Source organism: Rhipicephalus microplus, chromosome 3, assembly GCF_043290135.1.
Source record: "Rhipicephalus microplus isolate Deutch F79 chromosome 3, USDA_Rmic, whole genome shotgun sequence".
NCBI lineage: Eukaryota > Metazoa > Arthropoda > Arachnida > Ixodida > Ixodidae > Rhipicephalus > Rhipicephalus microplus.
In genome coordinates, this window is record NC_134702.1 from 92148365 (window position 1) to 92170870 (window position 22506).

Here is a 22506-nt window from a genome sequence, read left to right on the forward strand (position 1 = left end):
GTACTTAAACTATATATTCGTTCCATCCCAGTACTTCAAAAATTCAAATGATCTGAAGTCATGTTGGTGCGAATTGGAATATCGTGATAACTATTCAAATATTTGAATGAAGAGCTAGAATATTTGCCCATCCCTATATAACAACTGCTATTGCATAATAACATCACATGATGTCTTTGCCTCTTATGTAATACACTTCTTTTGAGGTTTCCTCGAAGAATTTATTCTGTATGGATAAACATAGGCTTCGAATATTCGAATGCTTCGAATATTTGAACCAATAGTTGAGTATTCAAATTCATTTCAATTTGAATTTAAATTATTGATATTTTCAAGTATTTGCAATGAACGAATAAATGTATAATTCGCAGGTCACCGCTTGTAAAGGTGGTTTTACTGCAATGTAGGAGTGCTAAACAGTGAAAACATTTACTTAAAGAACATTTGCTTTGTCGTGAAGCCTTCCTTCAAATTAAAGGGGCCTTGCAACAATAACTGAACATGGTCAGAAAATGCTGCCGATCGGTAGTCGAGGCTACCGAAAACACGCGAGGCAAATATTGTAGCGCAGTACATGGCCTGTAATTCACAATAAAATTTCAAAGCTAAAAACTGCTTTTTTCCCTCAGGAAGTGACACTGCAAGCTCAACAATCACTTGTCATAACCTAGAAGAAATGTATGGCTCTGGTCACAGGCATTGGCTGATTTGAGCATGGTGCGCTTGTCCACGAGTACGTGTGCGATCGCACTGAAAAGCCGCGTATTCGAAGAAAAAAAAAAAGAGGTGCTCAAGGTCATGAGGTGCGTGTGGAGTATTTTAATTCTTTCGCTGTGCCATTCCTCCCTGTTTAGCTTCCAGCTATTTTGTCAAGACTAGAAAGAGAATGCAATTGCAGAGTGTGCCAATTTTTGGAACTCTGCTCATACTGGACTGATTCTAGAAACTGCTGCAGTAAATTAAGGCAACAAGCATGTTTACTGGCTCCATGGCTACTTGAAAAAGTGTTGCAGGGCCCCTTTAAAGGAACATGTTACCCTCAAATCAATTCTTCATTTTATTAAGCTTATTATGACAGCTTATATAATCCTTGTATAATAAATTTTAAAACATTAAGTATATCCCAGTTTATCACTCGCATCCCACCGAAGATACTACTCAAGGTTGTTTTGACTTCCCTTGAATGAAAAAATAAATGGCATTTGGATAGAGACCCTGCTTCAATTTAAAAGAAATATTGTGCAGGTTAGTTTTGTCATGATAAATATTTCCTTTTTTTTTTATGTCATGCATACCATTCGAATTCGATTCGAAATTATTCGATCGAAATCACTATTTGCTTCGAATTCGCTTCGAACCAAAAATTCACTATTTGCACAAGCCTAGATAAACATAATACTTTAAAGAAATGTCAATGGAATCATTGATGCAGGCAATGGCAAAACACCTACAGCAGCAAATTGGCAGAGACAGGCGAAAACATGAATAAGACAGACATGCAAGCAGACTCACCTGACGCTCGACTGGCCTCGCGTACTTGAAGTAGACACCCACTTTTTCCACAGACACTGGGTCAAGCTGGGTGTAGCCTGGAATTTTCAGAACCAGCCGGTGCATCCTGAGCTCGTGGGAATCCTGTGTGTCCCATGAATTAGAAAAGAAAGGGTGAAATGGGGACAAAAATTTAGCCTATCGAAAGTAAGAACGAATATCATCAACCGTCTCGAGTTGTGAAAAAAACATTGATTTCAAAATAGTTCTATAGCGACATGGTTGACATAGCGAGTAACCTGAAAGAGGAAAATGAACAATAGCAGAACAGCAGCTAAGCAGCTTGAAGTATGCCTCGGTGTTAAAAACAAGAGCAGATAGACAGAATGCATAAAAAAGCAGGAAGGTTAACTAGATATACCACATTTTGGGACTTATAACCTGCTCTTGCATTATAACTCACACCTCCAACTACAAACTGTGTGTGGGGGGAAGGGGAAGAGGAGGAAGAAAAGACCTTCGCGTACAGCCATTAAATCATTTTCCTTGCATTATCATGAAGCAGTGCCGTGAAGGCAACTTGCACTCAGAAATTCACGTACAGTAGACTCGTGATAATTCAAACTCTGGTAATTCATTCATTCATTCATTTTTTGGTTGGTCCTTCATACTTCCAATGTATTTAAACTCCTCTTAATTCAAACTCATCATCTGGTTAATTCATACTTATTGCAGTTCCATACAAAAAATACCTGCTGCTTTCCCAGTACTATTTGGAAATTTGTGTGCTTACATGTCCTAACAGTCTCAAAATGACATATAAGTGCCTCAGGCCTTTGAGCAAAAAGGCTTTGTTAGTAAACAAATGTTTTAAATATGGCTAACGCACAATAAACCGTGATGCTTATCAACTGGTATATAGAGGTTTGTGAAGGCACATATAGCAAAGAAGCAGTTGGCAATTCACAATTTCTTTAAAAGGTTAGATTAGCAGTAAATGGTCAATAACCTTGTGGATTTTACACCTCTGCTTTTTGTTTGTTGGGTGCAGTTAGCTTAAAAAATTTTAAACGTGATAAAACCAATGCCTAATTATAATGTGTGGTGTCACCGAACCCAGATTCATATATCTGAAAACTTCTGATAACTCCAACTTCTTGGTATTTCAAACAAAATTCAATTGTCCCTATAATTTAAACTTTTTGATATTTCAAACAAAATTCAAATGCCCCTTTAAGTTTGGATTAACGAGAGTCGGCTTTGCTAATAAACTTGCACCCCACTTTAGCTTTGAATTTTCTGTAAATATTGTGCAGGTTATACCTGAGAAAATAAGTTACTTTCAGTTAGTTACAATGCATGATAGAGGGAAGCACAAGAGAAGGAGAGTGCAAAAGAAGAGAGAAAGAACGATAAACACAAAGCAACCAAGTACAGAAAACAGCAACAGTACGGGTACTGTCAAAGTCTCTTGAGAATGACAGCAGCTGAAGAGATGGTTTCCTGCATGTGTGATGTGTGCATGTACAGAGGCTGATGTGCTGCTTTTTTGTTTAGTGGCTTGTCAATGAAGTTCTGTATGTTATAGAACCCAATGAAGAGGGTTTGAACAGCTACATGTGTGTGTTAAGCTTGTATATCATGAACCCACTACAGTTAAACCATACACAAAGAACATGCTGCTGCTGAACAAAATTACACCACACTGCCAAGAAGGCTAATCTATCAAGACAAGTTTCGCCCGCAATTCAGCAAAGAGTTATTTTTTTTTTTGCACATTGCGTATCATACATGTAATGAAAAAAAGAAAACAGTTGCTGTCGTAAGGAGTTTGTGCGAAAATGAAATTAGAGTTCCACATATTTTTTGTCAATACTTCTTTCCTCAATAGAAGTGGTAGTTTCATTTAATACTACGAAACTCAAGACAACCTAGAAACTTTCCTGTTACGTGAATCGCAAACGAGTTTCAATGATGTCTCAATCGGAAACACTTTTGCCATACAGCCAGCAAGTTGTGATCACCTGGTGTCTGATTTTGCCTCTTCCTTCAAACGTGAAAGGCACAACCTGACCAGGTTCGACGTCCTTCCAGTCAAGCCTGGAAGAGGAGGCTTCATCCTTCTTGCCACTGAAGTAAGAACAAAGGTTAGCTGTTTCTTGAAATAGACATATAAAATATAAGAAAAAGAAATGTTAGGAAAAGGAAGACCACTGTTTATTTTTTTATTTTCGACGGCAGGGACCATTAGACCCGCACAAACGGCGGTGCACAACGAGTCACAAAAAGAAAAGTGTGTCAACACGCTGCACGTGATGGTCGCAAAACGCCAGATAAACAACCCTATTGTCATTCGTTGAAGCTCTAAGCATGAAAAACTTCAGTCGCTGATTGCATGTTATGAACTTGGCTCGCAATAATAAATTAGAAGAGCTCAGCGCAGCCAAGTGATGCCTTCTATTCACACTATTATGAGCGTTGCATGACTTGTCTATGTGGGTATCTTGAGGCTGATTGATTACCAAGCACAGATGCAGCATGCAATGGCTTTATCAAACACAAAAATCAGTGCAAAACTTCTCCTCTAAGTGGATACCTTTTATACATTAGCAGGAACAATCAGAATGAGGCTAGATTCATCCTGGCCTCTTGCAAGGTCCTAAAGCAACTTCTGTGAGACGCTCAGTTTGAGAAGCACTGCTTGACACTAGCACTCTTCAGCATACTACACATAGCTTCAGCGATAGGAGCATTAGGACAACACGCAAGGAAAGAAGTTATCATACCTAAATGTAGCAGAGACAAAAGCGGTGAAGCGGAAGGCAACGCCAAGGTCATTCTTGATGGCAAAGGGTACGAAAGGGGAACGGCGCCTGACCGGTGTATTTCCTTGGCCGACTGCATCACTGTTCTCCGAGTTCCTGTAATTCCCAATGCAACGCTCACAGTAGAGTTAAAAAGGTGTCAAATAAAAATAAACTAGCGGCTGCCATGCAAACAGCCACATTAATAGAGTTAGCTGCAACCACAAACAAGACAATTGAATCACTGTCGGTTTTCATATTTCGAAGAGGATTAAAAAACAGACATTTTACTGTTGCCTACCACACAGCCCAGGCTAATTCATTTCTGCACATAGCCACATGATCAAAAAAAAAGATATCACATGTTCCATGGCTTGAAATCAAAAAGGGGCCACCGAAGTTCTTTGCGTTCATCATCTAATGGCCAGCAAATCAGAGTGGTCATGTACTACCTTTGTGAAATTTCAAACTTGTCAAAGAAGCAAACAAAGGTACACTGTCTCATTTGAAAATGAGTAAGCTTGACGATAGCAATATATGAGAGGCCATGATGGGTTAGCACACAAGACGCACACGAAACAATTTAAAAAGTTGACGCTTCGCTGGGATAGTTACGTCTGAAGTACAATATAGTACCATGTTGCGCTATCGTGCCACAACGGCTATAAGTGAACATGCTGCCAACTCACTTTTCAGCTGAAAAGAGCTGATAGAAATCAGCAGCCCAGGACACTTTCACTTTCTGGTACAGGTCCAGCAGTGCGGTGGTGATGTTCACTTTGAGGACGTCCTCAGCTGGTTGAGAAAGAAGAGAGAAACACCATGCTTCCAAGTGTTGAATTGTGATTGCTGAGACAACAAGTCAACAATGATCAACATAGTCAACATGGTAAAATAACTACAAAGAGAAATATACAAAAATGCGAGCAATGCCTATCGGACAATTTTTTTTGTACATGCTTGATAATCCAGACACCTTGACAGCCCTGCCATGTAGAGAGCTCACAGATTAAAATAAAATAACTTAGGGCCAAATGCTTTCCTTTCTGCCATCTTCAGTTCACGTCTTATCAGCATAGTTCTGATCTTAACTGCTGTAGGCCCATGTGCTCAGATTTGGGTGCATGTTAAAGAACCCCTGGTGGTCGAAATTTCTGGAGCACTACACTACGGCATCTATCATAAATGTATGGTGGTTTTAAGACATTAAACTGCATATATCAATCAACCAATCAATCAGTTCTGATCTTAACATTTACATCTGAGCTAACCATACCTTCAGCGGCCAGTTTCTAGTGCTCTCACTCTTGACACAGTGCTCTCAAGTTGCACATAGCAGTCATTATATATCGAATGTTTTGATAACCCATTTCACTGCTATAGTGCACCTCATAAACTTAATATACAGTATAGACCGCTTATGACGTAAGCCGAGAATATTCGTACTATAAGCGGTAGCGCATTATAACCAAGACAGCTTTTTTCAAGGACCGCACTTGCGCCAAACGTGTTGAGCAAGCAGCATTACATTTCCGAGAATTAAAGCATGCGGTGCGTGGTGCTTACAACCATTTAAATTTCCGACAGTAAAAAAATTAGCGTCGATAGACACGCATTCCCAACGAAACGAACGCGAAAAAAGGGGGGTTTAACAAAAGAAAGCAGCACCACGAAAATTTGTCGATTACTTCTCAGACCACCTTGATTACACGTATTACACACAAACTATGTCGAATCACGCCCAGAATTTCGTGCGTTGTGAGATGCCAATCGTTTGATTTCACGGTTATGTACCCGATTTCAAGACATCGCAATCAAATCGTGAACCACCATTCTAGCGCTACACGTGCCACCCTCGTTTTCATTAGTCATGTGTACCCCTTCTCGTCAGACGCCGCCACTGCAAAGGGTTTCGTTGATCCCATATCAAACCGCAGCTTCGAAGTGCAGAAAGCAATGGGGTTTATGAAGCATTGAACTATCCTGGTCCTCAAAGAGATTCACTGCAGTAGAGTGATGTTGCGTAGTTAAGCATACACAATGTACTACAGGGAAACAGCATGAAGAGGGGAAAGAGTGCCTTCTTGTGAAGGTAGCCCTTTTTAACCCTTAAATGCAACACACGAATATGAATGAAAATGCATATCACAAGATTCATATCAGTATCATTAATATAAAACTCACAACTATGTGAGAATGGCTCTTGCACAAGAACTAGACACAAAGGCCATTGCAGATTCTAAGCCAAGATTAAAACATTTGTGCAGCAGATCAAAGATTTTTAAAATCCTACCGTTTATTTTGAAGTGACATTTTGCAAGGCCTGTTTTTCCAAAAGCAGCCTCCCATTGGCAATTGCACCTGTTCGAAATAAAGAATGAGGTTCATTTGGACTGTTCCACTCCCAATCTAACTGCCATAAGAAAAATGTGTTGCAGTTATGAAAAATGTGCTTACCTCCAAGGTTCAATGATGGGTTCCCATCCTGAAAGTGCTCTGTTGTAGTAGCCAATGCTGAAGAAAAACTTCGACTCTCCACTGAATGTTTTTGAGAGCTCTTGAGAGATGTAGGTTTCTGTAGAAACAAGCATAGTCCCACCCAGTGTCAAGACAAGCAAGGTGTCGCGTTCATTTGGATAACAAGCGGGGAAAAAAAAGGAAAGATTCAGCTCGAGTGAGACGCGCCGTGACATACGAATCTTTGCAGTTTTTAATCTGCCAGCAGTGAGGCTTCCACCTCCATGTTTGTCTAAGAGGTAGAGTGAGAAGTCACTTGTGAGTGTGTGTGTACAAGCGTGTTTTTTTTTTTTAGCTTTTCCTGTCAACCTCCAAGTTATACTGTGTATTATTATTGGTGGAATGCCATGTTGGAATGTTTCTGTACATAGCAATATAGATTGAAACCCTGTTAATACGTACCTGCTGGGGAAGACGGCATAACTACGCACTAAACACACTATGCATTAACCATCAGCTACAAACTTGCATCTTCTGACATGCGCCATCACTGCCAATAAAGAAATAAACTCAGTGCCAAGGGATAGTTGCCTAAAGTGCCCACTGCAAACCCATTTCTTTCTCTTTGCTAAAGTACAGAAAAGTTACCGACTCTCGCACAACCACCCGATAGCACGCAGTGGCAACGCTGATGAGCATTTCGAAACAACTGTTGGGTCCGGGATATGCAGCATGGTACAGCAACAGAACGGACACAATCGGCTGTCCGTGATACAGTTGTTCCGCAGTCTGCTTCTAAGCGAAAACTTATGCAGTTTACATTTGTTAAACGTGGTACAGTCGCAGAGAGTGTAACGTTTGCAGTGCTCGCCCTCTTTCTACGTCGGGGCTTTCTGATAACATTGCCCGATTGCTGTTATCTTGCTGTTTTCTTTTCTTTCGTGCCAACCTGCGATTGGCTGCGTAGCGCTTAAAAACGCGCCGCAAGGTGAATAAACTGGGATTGTCTTCCTGGCACTGCTTGAGTCGTCTCTTTCCTGGGCCGGCTGTCGTCCAGCCGCCGAATACGTAACAGCTGGTGGCTTGAGCTCTTGTTTGGGACCTCGTGACGACCATTACAGGGTTAGCATCAAGCTACCAGCGCTACCCGTAACACGGAAATTACAGACCAGAGTGAACCGACACAAGCTACTGCACCAAGCGAAACTGTTCCTGTCGACGCCAATTGTGTCGCGCCAGCCTTTGATAGCAGCACTCCCGTCGGTAATGCGCTCCCAGGTGAAGCGATAAACCCAGTCAGTGAAAATTTTCAGCTTCTAGCAAAGTTAGACAAAAGCGCTCTCAAAATGGAGCAGGCAAACGACGAGTCGCTGAAGACGTGCTGGGAAAAATCAAAACGGAAACAAAAAGGAGCCGTGTCGCTCATAGTCAAAGAAGGCATTTTGTACAGAATATTCAAAAACAAGAAAGGCAGAACCTTTGAACAGCTTGTCGTTCCCAAAAAGTATCGAGTCGCACTTTTGGGTTTGGTTCACAGCGATAGCTGGGCTGGCCATTTAGGTATCAACAAGACCAAGAGCAGGTTATTGAACGACTACTACTGGCCGATGTGCTTCAAAGAATCGGAGAACTGGGTACGTTCCTGCAACGTTTGCCAAAGGACGGGGCGGCCAAACGAAAAACTCAAAGCACCTTTGGTCCAAGTGCCTTTGATTGGCGAACCCTTTCGCAGATTAGTTGTCGACATTGTAGGTCCATTACCAGTAACAGCGGCGGGCAACAAATACTTGCTAACACTCATTTGCCCTGCTACGAAGTTCCCGGAAGCAGTGGTATTACCCGAATTAAGCTCCACTGCAGTTGTAAACGCGCTACTCGGCGTCTTTGCAAGAATTGGATTTCCTAGTGAAATCCAATGCGACCAAGGTTCTGTGTTCACAAGCGCGCTCACCACGACGTTCTTGAAGAAATGCGGCATATCCGTTCACCACAGCTCAGTCTACCATCCGCAAAGTAATTCAGTCGAGAAACTTCACTCTGTAATGAAGCGCATTCTGCGTGCACTCTGTTTCGAGAAAGGCGCCGACTGGGACGAAGCTGTTCCCGCGATGCTCTTTGCTCTGCGCTCCGTCACTCACGAAGCGACTGGGTTCACGCCGGCGGAACTTGTTTACGGTCGAGCGCTTCGCTCCCCGCTAACGTTGTTGAAAGAAAAGTGGGAAGACAAGTTCGTAGACAAATCAGTTGTCGAGTACGTGCTGACCTTGTTGAAGCGCCTACGTGAATCGCAAGAACTGGCGCAGATAAACATGGCAGAAGCGCAGCAACGCTCAAAGGTGTACTACGACAGATCCGCACGCACACGAACCTTCAAGGAAGGCGATAAAGTGCTGATTCTGCGGTCGTCAAAGGCAAATAAACTGGAAGTAGCATGGGATGGGCCGGTCACGATTAAACAAAAGCTCTCCGACACCAATTACTTGGTAACGACGCCCGGTAAACGCAATGATGTGACGATATATCACTGCAATCTAATGAAGCCTTTTATCGAACGCAGTGAGACGTTGAGCATTGTCCTTAACGAGCCTGAAGAGATCAACGTTCCTCTACCCCAAGTGCCAAGCCCCTGCTCTTCCCCATCAACAGAAGAGATAGTCCAATCTGTCACTAAACAAGCTTCTCTAACTGACAAGCAAAGAAAGGAGTTAGAACTGCTTGTGCGCAACTTCAGAGACTTGTTTAGTCCCACTCCCGGCAGGACAAATCTCGTGGAGCACGACATTGAGTTAACATCCAACCAACCTTTCCGAACCAGGATGCACAGATTTTCCCCCCGTCACGAAAAGATCCTGAACGATTGTGTTCAAAACATGTTGACACTGGGTCTAATCGTGCCAGGAGAAAGCGAGTATGTGTCACCTATGTTTATTGTAGAAAGTCCAGGCAAGGAACCGCGACCCTGCATCGATTATCGAAAATTGAATGCGATAACAAAAACAAAGATGTTTCCCATTCCAAACGTTGAGGGCTTGATCGAGAAAGTGTCCGCGGCACGGTACGTTTCTACGTTAGATTTGGTACGCGGTTTCTGGCAAGTGCCACTAACGGAAAACGCCAGTAAGCTCGCCACTTTCATGACACCGACAGGCACATATCGCCCTCTTGTGCTCACTTTTGGCCTCAAGAATGCACCCTTCGCATTTTCAAGGTTAATGCATGAAGTGCTCAAAGGAGCCGAGTCGTTCGCTGTTCCGTACCTTGACGACATAGCTGTTTTTTCGAGCACCTGGCAACAGCATTTGGAACATCTGCAGCAGGTATTCCTTCGAATACACGAGGCAGGCTTGACTCTCAAACTCGCCAAATGTCGTCTTGCGAGCTCTGAAGTCCACTACTTGGGGCATGTTGTTGGCCAAGGGAAGCGACGTCCTTCCGAAATAAAAGTTGAAGCAATCACTAGCTTTCCTTTGCCGAAAACAAAGACTAACTTGCGTTCCTTTTTGGGTTTAGCCGACTACTACAGAAGCTACATTCCCAACTTCGCAAATATCGCTAGTCCTCTCACAGACGCACTGCGCAAAACTGAGCCAACTATTGTAAGTTGGAATAAGGCTCGTAAAGATGCTTTTGCTGAGATCAAAAAGATTCTTGTCAGCAAACCGGTCCTCGCGGCACCAGATTACTCTCTCCCCTTCTTAGTTCAGTGTGACGCCAGTGACCGCGGAATGGGCGTTGTTCTAAGTCAAGTGTACAAAAAGGGCGAGGAACATCCTCTTGTCTACGCCAGTCGAAAACTAACATCACGCAAGCAAGCCTACAGTACAACTGAAAAAGAATGTGCTTGCTTGGTCTGGGCTCTCGAAAAGCTGTCGTGTTACCTCAAAGGCTCCTCATTTGTTTTTGAAACTGATCACTCACCTTTAGTGTGGTTAAATCAAATGTCGAACAAAAACAGCCGCTTGATGCGTTGGAGTCTAGCACTTCAGCAATTTGATTTCTCAGTGCGGCACAAGAAAGGCAAACACCATGCTAATGCGGACTGCCTTAGCCGAACCTATTAAGTGTTTCTTGTTTCTTTTGTGTGCATGCAACTTGGCGCAAGTATATATTTTTTTTTTTCCTTATCGTGTTCGGCTTTCACGTTATCTGCTCCCAGTGAAATCAACTGTCGGGCTTTTCTAAGCTTGGGCGCCAGGTTGCTTTTGACGTAGTTTCTGCGTTTCTACCGCTCGTCCACTCAGCCATTTCAGATCCTGTCGTACCAGATGGCGAAATCAACCCTGCTCCAGGCGCCTGCAGCCAACTCCCGTGCTGCAGCCAATCGACACTCGGCGAGTGGTGCCCGTTCTGAACATTGCCTGTTCTCGACATTGCCTCCTCTTGGCCTTTAATGCCAACCTTCGCGGGCGTGTTCCAGCCAGACGACGCGCAATGCCATTTCCATTTCCTTCTGCGGTGGCTACTTCAACGACCAGTGCCACCATGCACCTCAGGGTCTTCGCCCACGCCGTGCACAAAGACAATATGACCGTGCGAAACGTGTCAGTGCTGTGCTTGGAGACCTGCCCACGTGTTGGCTACCTGTTACCACCTCCAGCCGTTCATGAAGCGTCATCCTCTTGAACGCCTTCCGCTAGGGGTAGCTTTGGCCGAGTTGTAACGTTTGCAGTGCTCGCCCTCTTTCTACGTCGGGGCTTTCTGATAACATTGCCCGATTGCTGTTATCTTGCTGTTTTCTTTTCTTTCGTGCCAACCTGCGATTGGCTGCGTAGCGCTTAAAAACGCGCCGCAAGGTGAATAAACTGGGATTGTCTTCCTGGCACTGCTTGAGTCGTCTCTTTCCTGGGCCGGCTGTCGTCCAGCCGCCGAATACGTAACAAGAGCCAAATCATTTTCTGCATGGCTTGCAGTGCTTCGCTCACTTGTCGCACACCGTGACTGCCGATGAGGCGAGAACCCTGCTGTGTTAACACGGTGATGAAAAGCTTTCCGCAAGCAATATGCACTCTCCGCAATGCTCTAGCAGTCCTGGAAACGAACGGAGGTGCGTTTGGGCTGTCGCTGTATAAGAGTGTGCAGCATGGTTACAACAGCGCTACGCTTGCTGTACAGTGCGCGTGTTGACATAATACAGCAAGGTTTCTCGGTGCCGGTGACCCACAACGCTAAAAGCCGCATCAGCGAGCTGCTTACTTTTCAGTAAAGGTGTGTGGTCTTGAACAAGGTCCCGCACAATGCAGCGGCAGCTATCGGCGGCCCAGCGCATTGAGGTAGTCGCCTACCAAAAGCGTGCAAAAGACCTGAAGTGACGCTACGCCACATGCGTGCCCAAGCAGATAACCGGGGATGTTTACGGTGCTAAGGCTTTTTGTGGGCGATAAGTCACACCGGCGCGTTTGTCAGTGGTCGCCACCTCGCCTTTGTTTTTTTTCCCCTTGATGATTACTCGCAATATGCCATCACCGCAATTGTGCAGAAGTCAGAACAACTAATGGCTGATCTCTGCACTTATCAACATGACGAAAAACCGTTCATGGCACACTGTGATGTCTGCAAGTTCAGTGGCACAGTAAAATTTTGTGGTGCACATTATTATCACGGTACACAGTTAGTACGCACTAACGGGTAGGCATAAGCCGAACACTACGGCTTCAGCGGTCCGCGAATGCATTCGTCTCTATGAGACTCGGTCGGGGATTTGTTGCAACTACGTTTTAACCGTTAGTACACTTGAAGTGGGTATGCACTAATGAGGTTTGGCTGTATTAGCTGCTGATTCAAAAGTTGTGCAACTGCAGTTGTGAAAGTTGTGAACCATATACATGCAGCGCAACAGTAAATCTGGTTGTTCTACGAGACATTGACACTGCAAGCACACGTGAGCAGTGCCGATTATGAGGCATTGCCGCTTGCAAATAGGCGAGTTGTGCCAGTCCAAATGAGCATCAGTTGCCATAAATCGCTTCTTGCTCGGCAGTTGTGATCAGTTTTGTGCCATCTCCTATTTGACTACAATTCAAATGTAAAAACACTCATAGCAGTACATTTCACTAAAGAAGAAAATGTTGCAGGGAAGCTACAACAGCACCTCGAAGTTCAATGGTTCCCTCCATTCTCTCAAAAAAAGCGAATAACTGAATTATTCGTCACTCACCCCTGAGATCTATTTCCAGCAGTGGCACATCGGCGTCCATGCAATCGTCAATTATGCAGAGACAGAAGTAGGAGACCTTGAGCTCAACGGCAGACACGACTATGTCTTGCTTGGCAACGCCCGTCTGAGACGTGCTCATCGCAGTGCCCACGTAAATGCTGGTAGCCATGGCATTCTGAGTCAGCCAGAGTGCAGCATCCTCGATGTTGCCCCCGCAGGCCTCGAGGCTGCGCAGGCAGTCGTCCCGGGAGAAACCCATCTCCAGGAGACTGTCAATGTTTGAAGCTGTGTCGCAGAGAAAAGAAAGAGAGCAACGAAAAAGAAGTTCAATCAACTGTGCATGGCGGGTACTGGTGAAACAACAAAGCTGTTGGCTTAGAAAGAAGCCTTCACTTCACCAGTTATTTTAGCTTATTGAATGAAGTGATGTTGAATGAGGTGGGACTGAAGTGGGAGTATAAAGAGGGAGGAGTAGTGGGAGGAGTATTGGGATGAGAAGTGAGTGGTGGCAGTCACGAGTAGTGGCACCTACCCGTTTCCAATCTACGACGGCCCCCATACATGAAAGCCAGAACTAAGAACAGCTTCGCTGCTAGAAAAGAAGGCGAGCGATACCTTCCTGATTGGGATCTGTTCCGGAAAAGTGTGATGTCATATGGCAGTCAGAGTGGTGTTTGCATCGTTGTTCATATCATCATATCCAGGGTTTAAAATCCCAAAACCACAATATCATTACGAGAAATGTCGCAGTGGAGGGCTCTACAAATCTTGACCATCTGGTGTTTTTTAACGTGCACTGACATTGCACAGCACATGGGCCTCTACCTTTTCGCCTTCACCAAAATACGGCCACTGTGGCCGGGATCGAACCCACGACCTGCCAGTCAGCAGCCGAGAACGTTAGCCACTGATCCACTGAGGCGGAATGTTTGCATTGTTGTTGCAGCATTATTAAAGACAAAAAACACACATATATACACTCTTACACATATTGTATACGATATTAGAATTCCATACATGAATCTTTTTGAGCTTTTCTTTTCCCCCCACCTAGTGCTGAGTCCTGAATTTGATTCCTCTCGAGGGTGTTCAGTCTAAGTGGGTGTGTCCAAAAAGGTTCTTTGGTTTCACAAGCAAATTTTCGATCAATCCACTACCGAATGCTACTGATTAAAAATCTTGCACAGGCCACGTGCCATTATAACCTGTGCAAATGAAGCTTTTGCGTCCGCTCCACTGAAACAGATGAATTAGTTCTCCATGCAGTGGAGCTTCGTGCTACAAATGGTTGAATGACGCTTTTTCAATTTCATGAATTTTCCTTCGCTTTGATGCTTCCACAAAACAGATTTGCCACACTACTTACCACTTTGCTATTCAATGTCTAAGCTCGCCTGCCACCACCACCGCCCACATCATATAAACCCTACTGTTACTGCACAATTCCAGTTAAAAGTTGAATTTGGTCAGGTGTGAGATCGTCATGGGGCCAGCCGCATTTAGCCCAGGCAGCACGACCGACAGCAGAACACTCGGCTGAAGTACATGTGCACTCACATTCTATTTTGCTGCCGCCAAGTAGCAACTGCTTTGGTATTGAATCGAGGATCCTGAGGAACATCTTGACATCGTTGTAAGAAAGCCTCAGGTTGAGATTCATTGTCCCCACCTGTAAATGTGAAAATTTTTTATAAAAGAGGCAGAAGCTTTCGCAGTATGTCAACCTCTATTGCACAAACCGATGCAGTTACGATTAGTGAAGGCATACAGGTTTCCCTATGTCACACAGGTCCCGTTAATTAGGGAGGCAATCGCCGGGCTAATTCTAAGGGCCGAAGTGTCGGCCCCCCGAACCGCACCACGAAAGCGTGGACAATTTAGAAGTGGTCCTTTTTGGCGCGCCAGCGGACGCCGGCTGTGGCCCAAAGAACAAGTCAGAGCCGAAAGTTGATAAACAAAGCTAAATTATATTCTCAATAATGGCAGATCGAAAACGATACACAAGAATGCACACTCCGCAATAGTTGCATACAATATGTCACCAATCAAACAACGTACTACACAGTACAATCAGCCACACTCGAAACAACGGACACAGACAACAATACGCACTACAATGCAGTCGCATGCATTGAACAACCAAGACACAAAGACTAAATAGATAGGAAACCTTTTCAGCCCAAAGTTCTTGGAACAAAAGTCTGGATGATACCCTTCCGAGAATCACTCACTCAAAGTCCAGCGTTGTCGTCGTTCCGCTGCCCCCGGAGTTTCTCTTCCAGGAAACCTCGCCGAAGTTTCTCTTCCAGGAAACCTCGCGTCTTCAATTGGCCACTCTCCAAGCTTTAAACTTCTTCGCCGGAAACACATCGGCTTCACACACGCAGCTGTTGCCACGCGTCTTCGCTCGATAGCGGTAAACACACACTCTTGCCTGTAGCTCGAGTCGTCACCCCTCAGGTGGAAATCATCTTCTTCTCCTGCTTCGTCTCCACGGACAAAACCTTCGCCGACTACACGGCGGAATCCCTACGCGCTCTGGCGCTAACTTCCGTCTTCTCCTCCGAAGTTTCTCTTCCAGGAAACCTCCCGTCTTCTCCTGCTTTGTCCCTACGGACAAAACCTTCGCCGACTACACGGCGGGATACCCTACGCGCTCTGGCGCTAACTTCCGTCTTCTCCTGATCTCTCACCTCGGCTGCTCGATTAAATACCCTCCGCGCGAGATTCCAGAAGGTTCTCGTCATTTCGTCGGCGCGATACGCAGCGAAGGTTGGGGAGAGGGTGAGACGGTTCGAATGCTGGCAGCGACAGATGACTCAACCCGGCTTCAACCACGCCCCTTTCCATCTAGAAAGTTCGAGTGCTTGCTCGGCCGCCGTTGTGGGGTGAGGAGGTTCGTCGGCATCTAGAAGGTTCGAGTGCTTGCTCGGCCGCCGTTGTGGGGTGAGGAGGTTCGTCGGCGAATCTACGCTTCCGAGGGAGGGAGTCGCGCCCGGGAAGTCTGGATGTTTGTTTTCGTCTTTTTTTTTTTTTATCGTTGACCTCGCGGCGTCACTCCGACGTTTCGTCGCGAGGAGTTGGCGGCGCGCTCTTCTTGAGCGCTCGTTCTGTGACACCCTAGCACACACCTTGTTGCACTTTTTATCTTTAACAAAAAAGTGAGAGGATTTTTTTTTCCCTTTAGTGCTTTCGAGGCTGCCACCATGCATGTAAAATGCCGAAAACAAATCTAAAATGGTCACGAGCAAACACACAGAGCAGTGACTGAACGTTTAGGACTCTTCCTTTCAGGACAAATAATGAAGGGTAATGATGAGCCGCAGACGTGCACACAGACGATTAATCACAAGAACCAGGAACGGACCTGGTGTTCACGACGTTATTTATCTGTGTGTACCTCTGTAGCACATCATTACTCTTCAGTATGCCATACCAACGAGCCCCAGTTGGAGCACTTCTGAACATTACTTCAGGATGAAGCATCACATAGCCTATGTACTTATGAAGGCGGTGCAGCTTTTCATGACTGTTAGCAAGAATTCTTATTGCACTGTGCCCTTTTGAAAGTTTGCCAAAACTGATTTTTCGCTTCACTCTGGATGGCTGCCACTGAGGTATTCTGGGAGTATTTTGACTTCGCCTAGTTTATTGCCGCATGCTCATGCCCCCGCTTGCGCATTTTAAAATTGCCGTTCTCATGTGTTTGGTCTAGGGTTGCATCTCGAAAGAAGATGCAACACTCACCTTATCACTCAAGGTGATACTGCGAAATGCTCGCCTGCATTGCTCTCGTTACATGCATAATTACCTTTGGAGGTGCGGCACTGCCATCCTTTCATCTCTTTTTCTGAGATACATAAGAACAGACAATAATGTTACGAGTAACTTGTTTAATAATCTATTTACTGCGCACAGAACTCGACGAGCAAGATGGCGCCAGACCAGCATCAAACGGAAAACCCACTTCGTCCTCCTCTTTCATGCAGCCGTGTTCAGCGGCTGTTATGTATCATAACCCCCGGCGGTAGAAGCACCGTCCCGGTGCTAAATTTACGCAGATGATGTCGAAGGGGAGTAATAGGGCTTTAGCCGAGCCACGTGAACAGTGTCGCTCGGAGCTGACGATGACTTTGTTGGATCGGTTGGAACAATCTCGTACGTGACGTCTGTCACTTTGCGAACAATACGGAATGGTCCAGTGTAGGGCAACAACAGTTTTTCAGACAGTCCCACACGCCGAGTAGGTGACCAGAGGAGCACTAGAGAACCCGGAGAAAAGTGCACGTCCCTATGGTGAGAATTGTAGAGCTGTTGTTGGTGCACCTGTGAAGACTGTAGACGGTTACGGGCGACTTGGCGCGCGTGGTCGGCGCGGGCAATGGCTTCCCCAGCATATTCAGTGGCCGCAGGTAGTAAAGTGTCTAAGGGTAGAGTTGGGTCCCGGCCATATAGTAGATAGAAGGGCGAATAGCCGGCAGTGTTGTGACGAGATGAATTGTAGGCGAATGTCACATACGGCAAATGAATGTCCCAATCATGGTGGTCTGGCGCAAGGTATTTAGCAAGCATATCAGTTAGGGTCCTGTTAAGGTATTCCGTAAGGCCATTTGACTGGGGATGGTACGAAGCAGTAAATTTGTGCTTGGTATGGCAAGACCTCAGGATTTCATGAACGACAGCTGATGAGAACGTGCGGCCACGGTCGGTGAGAAGTTGACGGGGAGCACCATCCACTAATATTATGTCGTACAGCAGAAAGTCCGCAACGTCGGTAGCGCAGCTGGTCGGGAGTGCTCGTGTGATTGCGTACCGCGTCGCGTAGTCCGTGGCAACAGCAATCCATTTATTTCGGGCTGTGCAGAGTGGAAAAGGGCCCAACAGGTCGAGACCAACTCGAAAGAAAGGCTCGTTGGGAACGTCGATCGGCTGAAGGTAGCCGGCTGGGAGGGCAGACGACGTTTTGCGACGCTGACAGGGCTCACAAGCGGCGACATAGCGTTGAACAGAGCGGGCAAGTCCAGGCCAAAAAAACCGACGTCGTACCCGATCGTATGTGCGAGAAACACCCAAATGGCCCGTCATGGGAGCGTCATGAAGTTGATGCAGGACAGTGGAACGCAGGTGCGCTGGGATGACAGGAAGTAAGTCTGATCCGAAGGAATCAAGGTTACGGCGATATAGGATCCCGTCTTTCACCAAAAACATTCGTAGGGACGGGTCGCGAGGCGTTGACTCCAGTTTGTCAATGATGGCTCGTAAAGAAGCATCCCGACGTTGCTCTTCGCCAATGTTCAACAGCTGCGACACAGAAAAAACGTCCGCGATAGCGTCAGTATCGGTTGCTTCGTCAACAGGGTAGTGGGATAAACAATCCGCATCCTGATGTAATCGCCCTGTTTTGTACATTACAGAGAACGTGTACTCTCGAAGGCGTAGAGCCCAACGAGCGAGACGTCCCGTGGGGTCCTTCAGGGAGGCTAGCCAGCAGAGCGCGTGATGATCCGTGACAACACGGAATGAGCGCCCGTACAGGTATGGACGAAACTTGGCGACTGCCCATACAAGGGCGAGGTACTCGCGCTCCGTGATGGAATAGTTGTGCTCGGCTGGAGATAGCAGTCGACTTGCGTAGGCTATAACACGGTCGTGTCCCCGTTGTTGCTGCAATAGCACAGCTCCTATGCCGTGTCCACTGGCGTCCATGTGAACCTCGGTTGGGGATAATGGATCAAAGTGAGCCAAGATTGGTGGCGTTGTAAGCAGTGTCGTAAGTTGCGAAAACGATGACGCTCGGTCATGGCCCCAGATAAACAAGGCGTCTTTCTTCAAGAGGTCTGTGAGGGGGCGTGCAATGGTCGCAAAGTCCTTAACAAAGCGTCTGAAATATGAGCACAAGCCCACAAAACTGCGGACATCCTTTGTGGTCCTCGGAACGGGAAAGTTCGTGACTGCGCGAATTTTCTCTGGGTCTGGACGGACGCCTTGGGCATCGACAAGGTGACCGAGCACGGAAATTTGACGACAAGTGAAGTGGCACTTAGAGGCGTTAAGCTGGAGTCCGGCTCGACGAAAAACGTCCAGAATAGCTGACAAACGATCAAGATGCGAGTCGAATGTGGGCGAAAAGACAATAACATCGTCAAGGTAACACAAGCAGGTGGACCATTTCAACCCTTGGAGCAATGAATCCATCATTCTTTCAAATGTGGCTGGTGCATTGCAGAGACCAAAGGGCATCACATTAAATTGATAAAGACCATCAGGAGTGATGAATGCGGTCTTCTCGCGGTCCATCTCGTCGACGGCTATCTGCCAGTATCCTGACCGAAGGTCAATAGTTGAAAAATAAGTGGCACCGTACAGGCAGTCGAGGGCGTCGTCGATGCGAGGTAAAGGATAAACGTCTTTTTTGGTAATTTTGTTAAGGTGATGGTAATCGACACAAAAGTGCCATGTTTCATCTTTCTTTTTAACAAGGACGACTGGAGAAGCCCAGGGGCTGCATGAAGGCTCAATAATGTTTTTCGCAAGCATTTTGCCGACTTCATGTTGTAAGATTGCACGCTCCGATGCAGACACACGGTAGGGGCGTCGGTGAATGGGAGTTGCATGGCCAGTATTTATGCGATGGGTGACAATGGTCGTTTGGCCTAAAGAGTTGCTGGCAAAGTCGAAAATGCTACGATAGCCCTCAAGAACGTGGCAAAGCGCTGCAGCTTGCTCAGACGTGATGTCCGATGACACCATTCGCTCGATGTCGGCGCCCCAAGAACGTGATGGAGTGGAACCACTGACTGAGCTGCAGCAATCGTCAACTCTGAAGGGCTCGACATGGTCATCTTGGAGAGCGGTAATTTTGGCCAGGGAGATACCCTGTGGCAGAACTTGGGTGGTGAGTGAAAAGTTGACCCGTGGAAGGAAGGTGCGGTTTCTCGTAATCGTCAGAATCATATGCGGCACAGCAACCCCATGCGTAAGCATCACGGCAGGAATCGGGGCCACCATGTAATCACCATCAGGTACTGGCGGCATGGAGAATAAGTCGACATGTGTGACAGAGTTAGGAGGGAGGCGCGTGAAATCAATGCAGCAGAGGCTGGTTTGGGGTGGGCTGGTCGGGTCGGAAAAGAGAGGTAAATCGAGATGGAGAGAGCCAGCTGAACAGCCTATGAGGGCAGAGTGCGTGGCTAGAAAATCCATACCGAGAATGAGTTCATGAGGGCAATGTTCAATAACGGCGAAAAGAACGACAGTGCTTCTCTCCCCAATAGACACTCGCGCAGAACACATGCCAAGAATTGCGGCAGTTCCTCCATCGGCGACTCGTACAGCTCGGTTGAGGGCGGGCGTGACAACTTTTCTAAGTTGGTGGCGAAGGTTAGCACTCATAATGGACACATGCGCGGCAGTATCTATCAATGCACTGACACGAACATTGTCGACAGTAACGTCCAAGAGGTTCCGGTTCGTTGTTAACGTTAATCGAGGATTTCTTACGAAGGTCGTCAATGCAGCTCAACCTCCAGAAGCTGCACGGCCTAGTTTTCCTGTCGGAGGTGCTGTGAATAGGTCGGGGAGGCAGCACGGCGTTGTGGGGGCGACCGGGACCGACGCCGAGCAGGGGACGATAACCGGTCGTAGCGAGGTCTGCTCAGAGGTGCTGCAGGAGCGAAAAATGTGGTCGGCGATGATGGAGAAAGTGGTGGGGACGACTGGCGAACAGAAGTGGCATGATACTGAGGTGCATAATGGGACGGTGGAGCCCAGCGGCTGCGGCAGTGACGAGCGATATGACCAACGCGTCGACAGTTAAAACATATGGGCCTGTCATCAAGAGTACGCCATTCGAACGGATTGCGTTGTATGCGAAGAGCAGAAGGGGTACGATAAGAAGGCTCAGCAGAGTATACGGTAGGAACAAGATGTAGGCCGACATTCGATAGCTCTTGACAAACGACCGCTTGTATTAAAGAGATCGTGGTCGCGGAAGGCGCAGGCGTCGGTAATGGCGTGGCTACCGGTTGTGCTGCCTCGACCTCTCGACGAATGATGCGTGTAAGGTTGTCACATCGAGGGGCTTGGTGGAAGGCGTCGTCACACGAAGAAGTGGCCGCTGTGTTCGGAAGGCGCACGATGCTTTGGGCTACGCAGCGGGCTTTAGCTTGTTCGAGACGTCGGCATTCTTTAAGGATTGTGTCGACTAGCGACCTCGCAACTAAATGCTGTGTAAGAATACTGCTAGACGCACGCCGGGGTAGAGCAACCGTTTATTGGGCCTAACAGCACCGAGACAGCAACCAGCGGTTTCAGCAGCAGCTGCAGCAGCACGAGCCTCTGCCACAACAAACGTCTTCTTCCTCGTTCTTAGAGCCCGTATTTGTCACTACATTGACTCCCCGGTGCGAAAGGAGCCATCCCGGCGACCTATGGCACAGACAGGACTGGTGGGTCGTAGTGAGGTTTTAGACGCTCGATGTGCACAGTCTCGCGCCCGCGGCGCCGTTGATCTGTAGGTGGCTGAATAGGTTAAACTATGTAGTTGACTGGTGAAGTCTGGCGCAGGATCCGGTACGGACCGTCATACTTGGGTATGAACTTTGAGCAAAGGCCTGGGGCAGACAATGGCACGCGGAGCCACACGATTGCTCCAGGCGCGTATGACGAAGGGGATGAGCGTCGGTCATGCGAGTGCTTCTGGCGAGCCTGATCGTGCGTTGTTAGCGAACATGCTAGCTGCCGACATTCTTCGGCATATGTGGCGGCTTCGGCCAAAGTTGTCGATTCTGAAGGGTCTGGGCGGTACAGAAGGATAGTGTTCAAGAACGATGAAGGTTCCCGACCATAAAGAAGGAAGAATGGGGAGAATCCAGTTGTCGATTGAATTGCGCTATTGTAAGTGTAAGCAACGAATGGCAGTATGTGGTCCCAGTTTGTATGGTCATCAGAAACATACATGGAGAGCATGTCACCCAGCGTGCGATTAAATCGCTCGGTCATCCCGTTTGTTTGGGGGTGGTATGCGATCGTTGTTCGGTGCACGATGTTGCATTTACGCAGGAGGGCTTCTACAGCTTCCGACAAAAAAGAACGCCCACGGTCACTGAGAAGCTCGCGGGGTGCATCATGCCGAAGGACGAGGTTGTGCAGAATGATCAGGCAGACTTCACGCGCAGTGGCCCCGGGAAGCGCCGAAGTTTTGGCGTAGCGCGTAAGGCGGTCCACGGCTACGGTGACCCAGCGGTTTCCATTTGGTGTGTATGGTAGGGGACCGTACAAGTCGATTCCGATGCGGCTGAAAGGCCGAGAAGGACAAGGCAGTGGCTGAAGTGGCCCTGTAGATGTGCGAGGGGAGCTCTTCCGGCGTTGGCACAAGGAACATGAACGGACGTACTGCCTAACAAAGCGGTACATTCCACGCCAGTAATATCGAATTCGTAGGCGAGCATACGTCTTCACTACACTTGCGTGGGCGCATTGCGGATCCGCGTGGAAGGAGGCACAGACGTCTGAACGTAGGTGGCAAGGTATTACCAGCAACCATTTGCGGCCATCAGATAGGTAGTTTCGCCGGTACAGAAGACCGTCACGGATGGTAAA

General features: G+C 46.9%; 1 protein-coding gene across 1 annotated transcript in view; it reads right to left on the minus strand.

Moving 5' to 3' along the window:
- The window catches only part of LOC142803829 (intermembrane lipid transfer protein VPS13D-like), a 149880-nt gene that overhangs the window by 46227 nt on the left and 81147 nt on the right, over positions 1-22506 (minus strand). The window contains exons 49-56 of the mRNA XM_075889975.1: positions 14464-14575; positions 12907-13191; positions 6753-6870; positions 6589-6656; positions 4985-5090; positions 4278-4412; positions 3516-3621; positions 1513-1635 (exon numbers count right to left, since the gene is read on the minus strand). Of these exons, the coding sequence (XP_075746090.1) occupies positions 1513-1635; positions 3516-3621; positions 4278-4412; positions 4985-5090; positions 6589-6656; positions 6753-6870; positions 12907-13191; positions 14464-14575 (1053 nt within the window). The remainder of the gene's footprint in view (positions 1-1512; positions 1636-3515; positions 3622-4277; positions 4413-4984; positions 5091-6588; positions 6657-6752; positions 6871-12906; positions 13192-14463; positions 14576-22506) is intronic.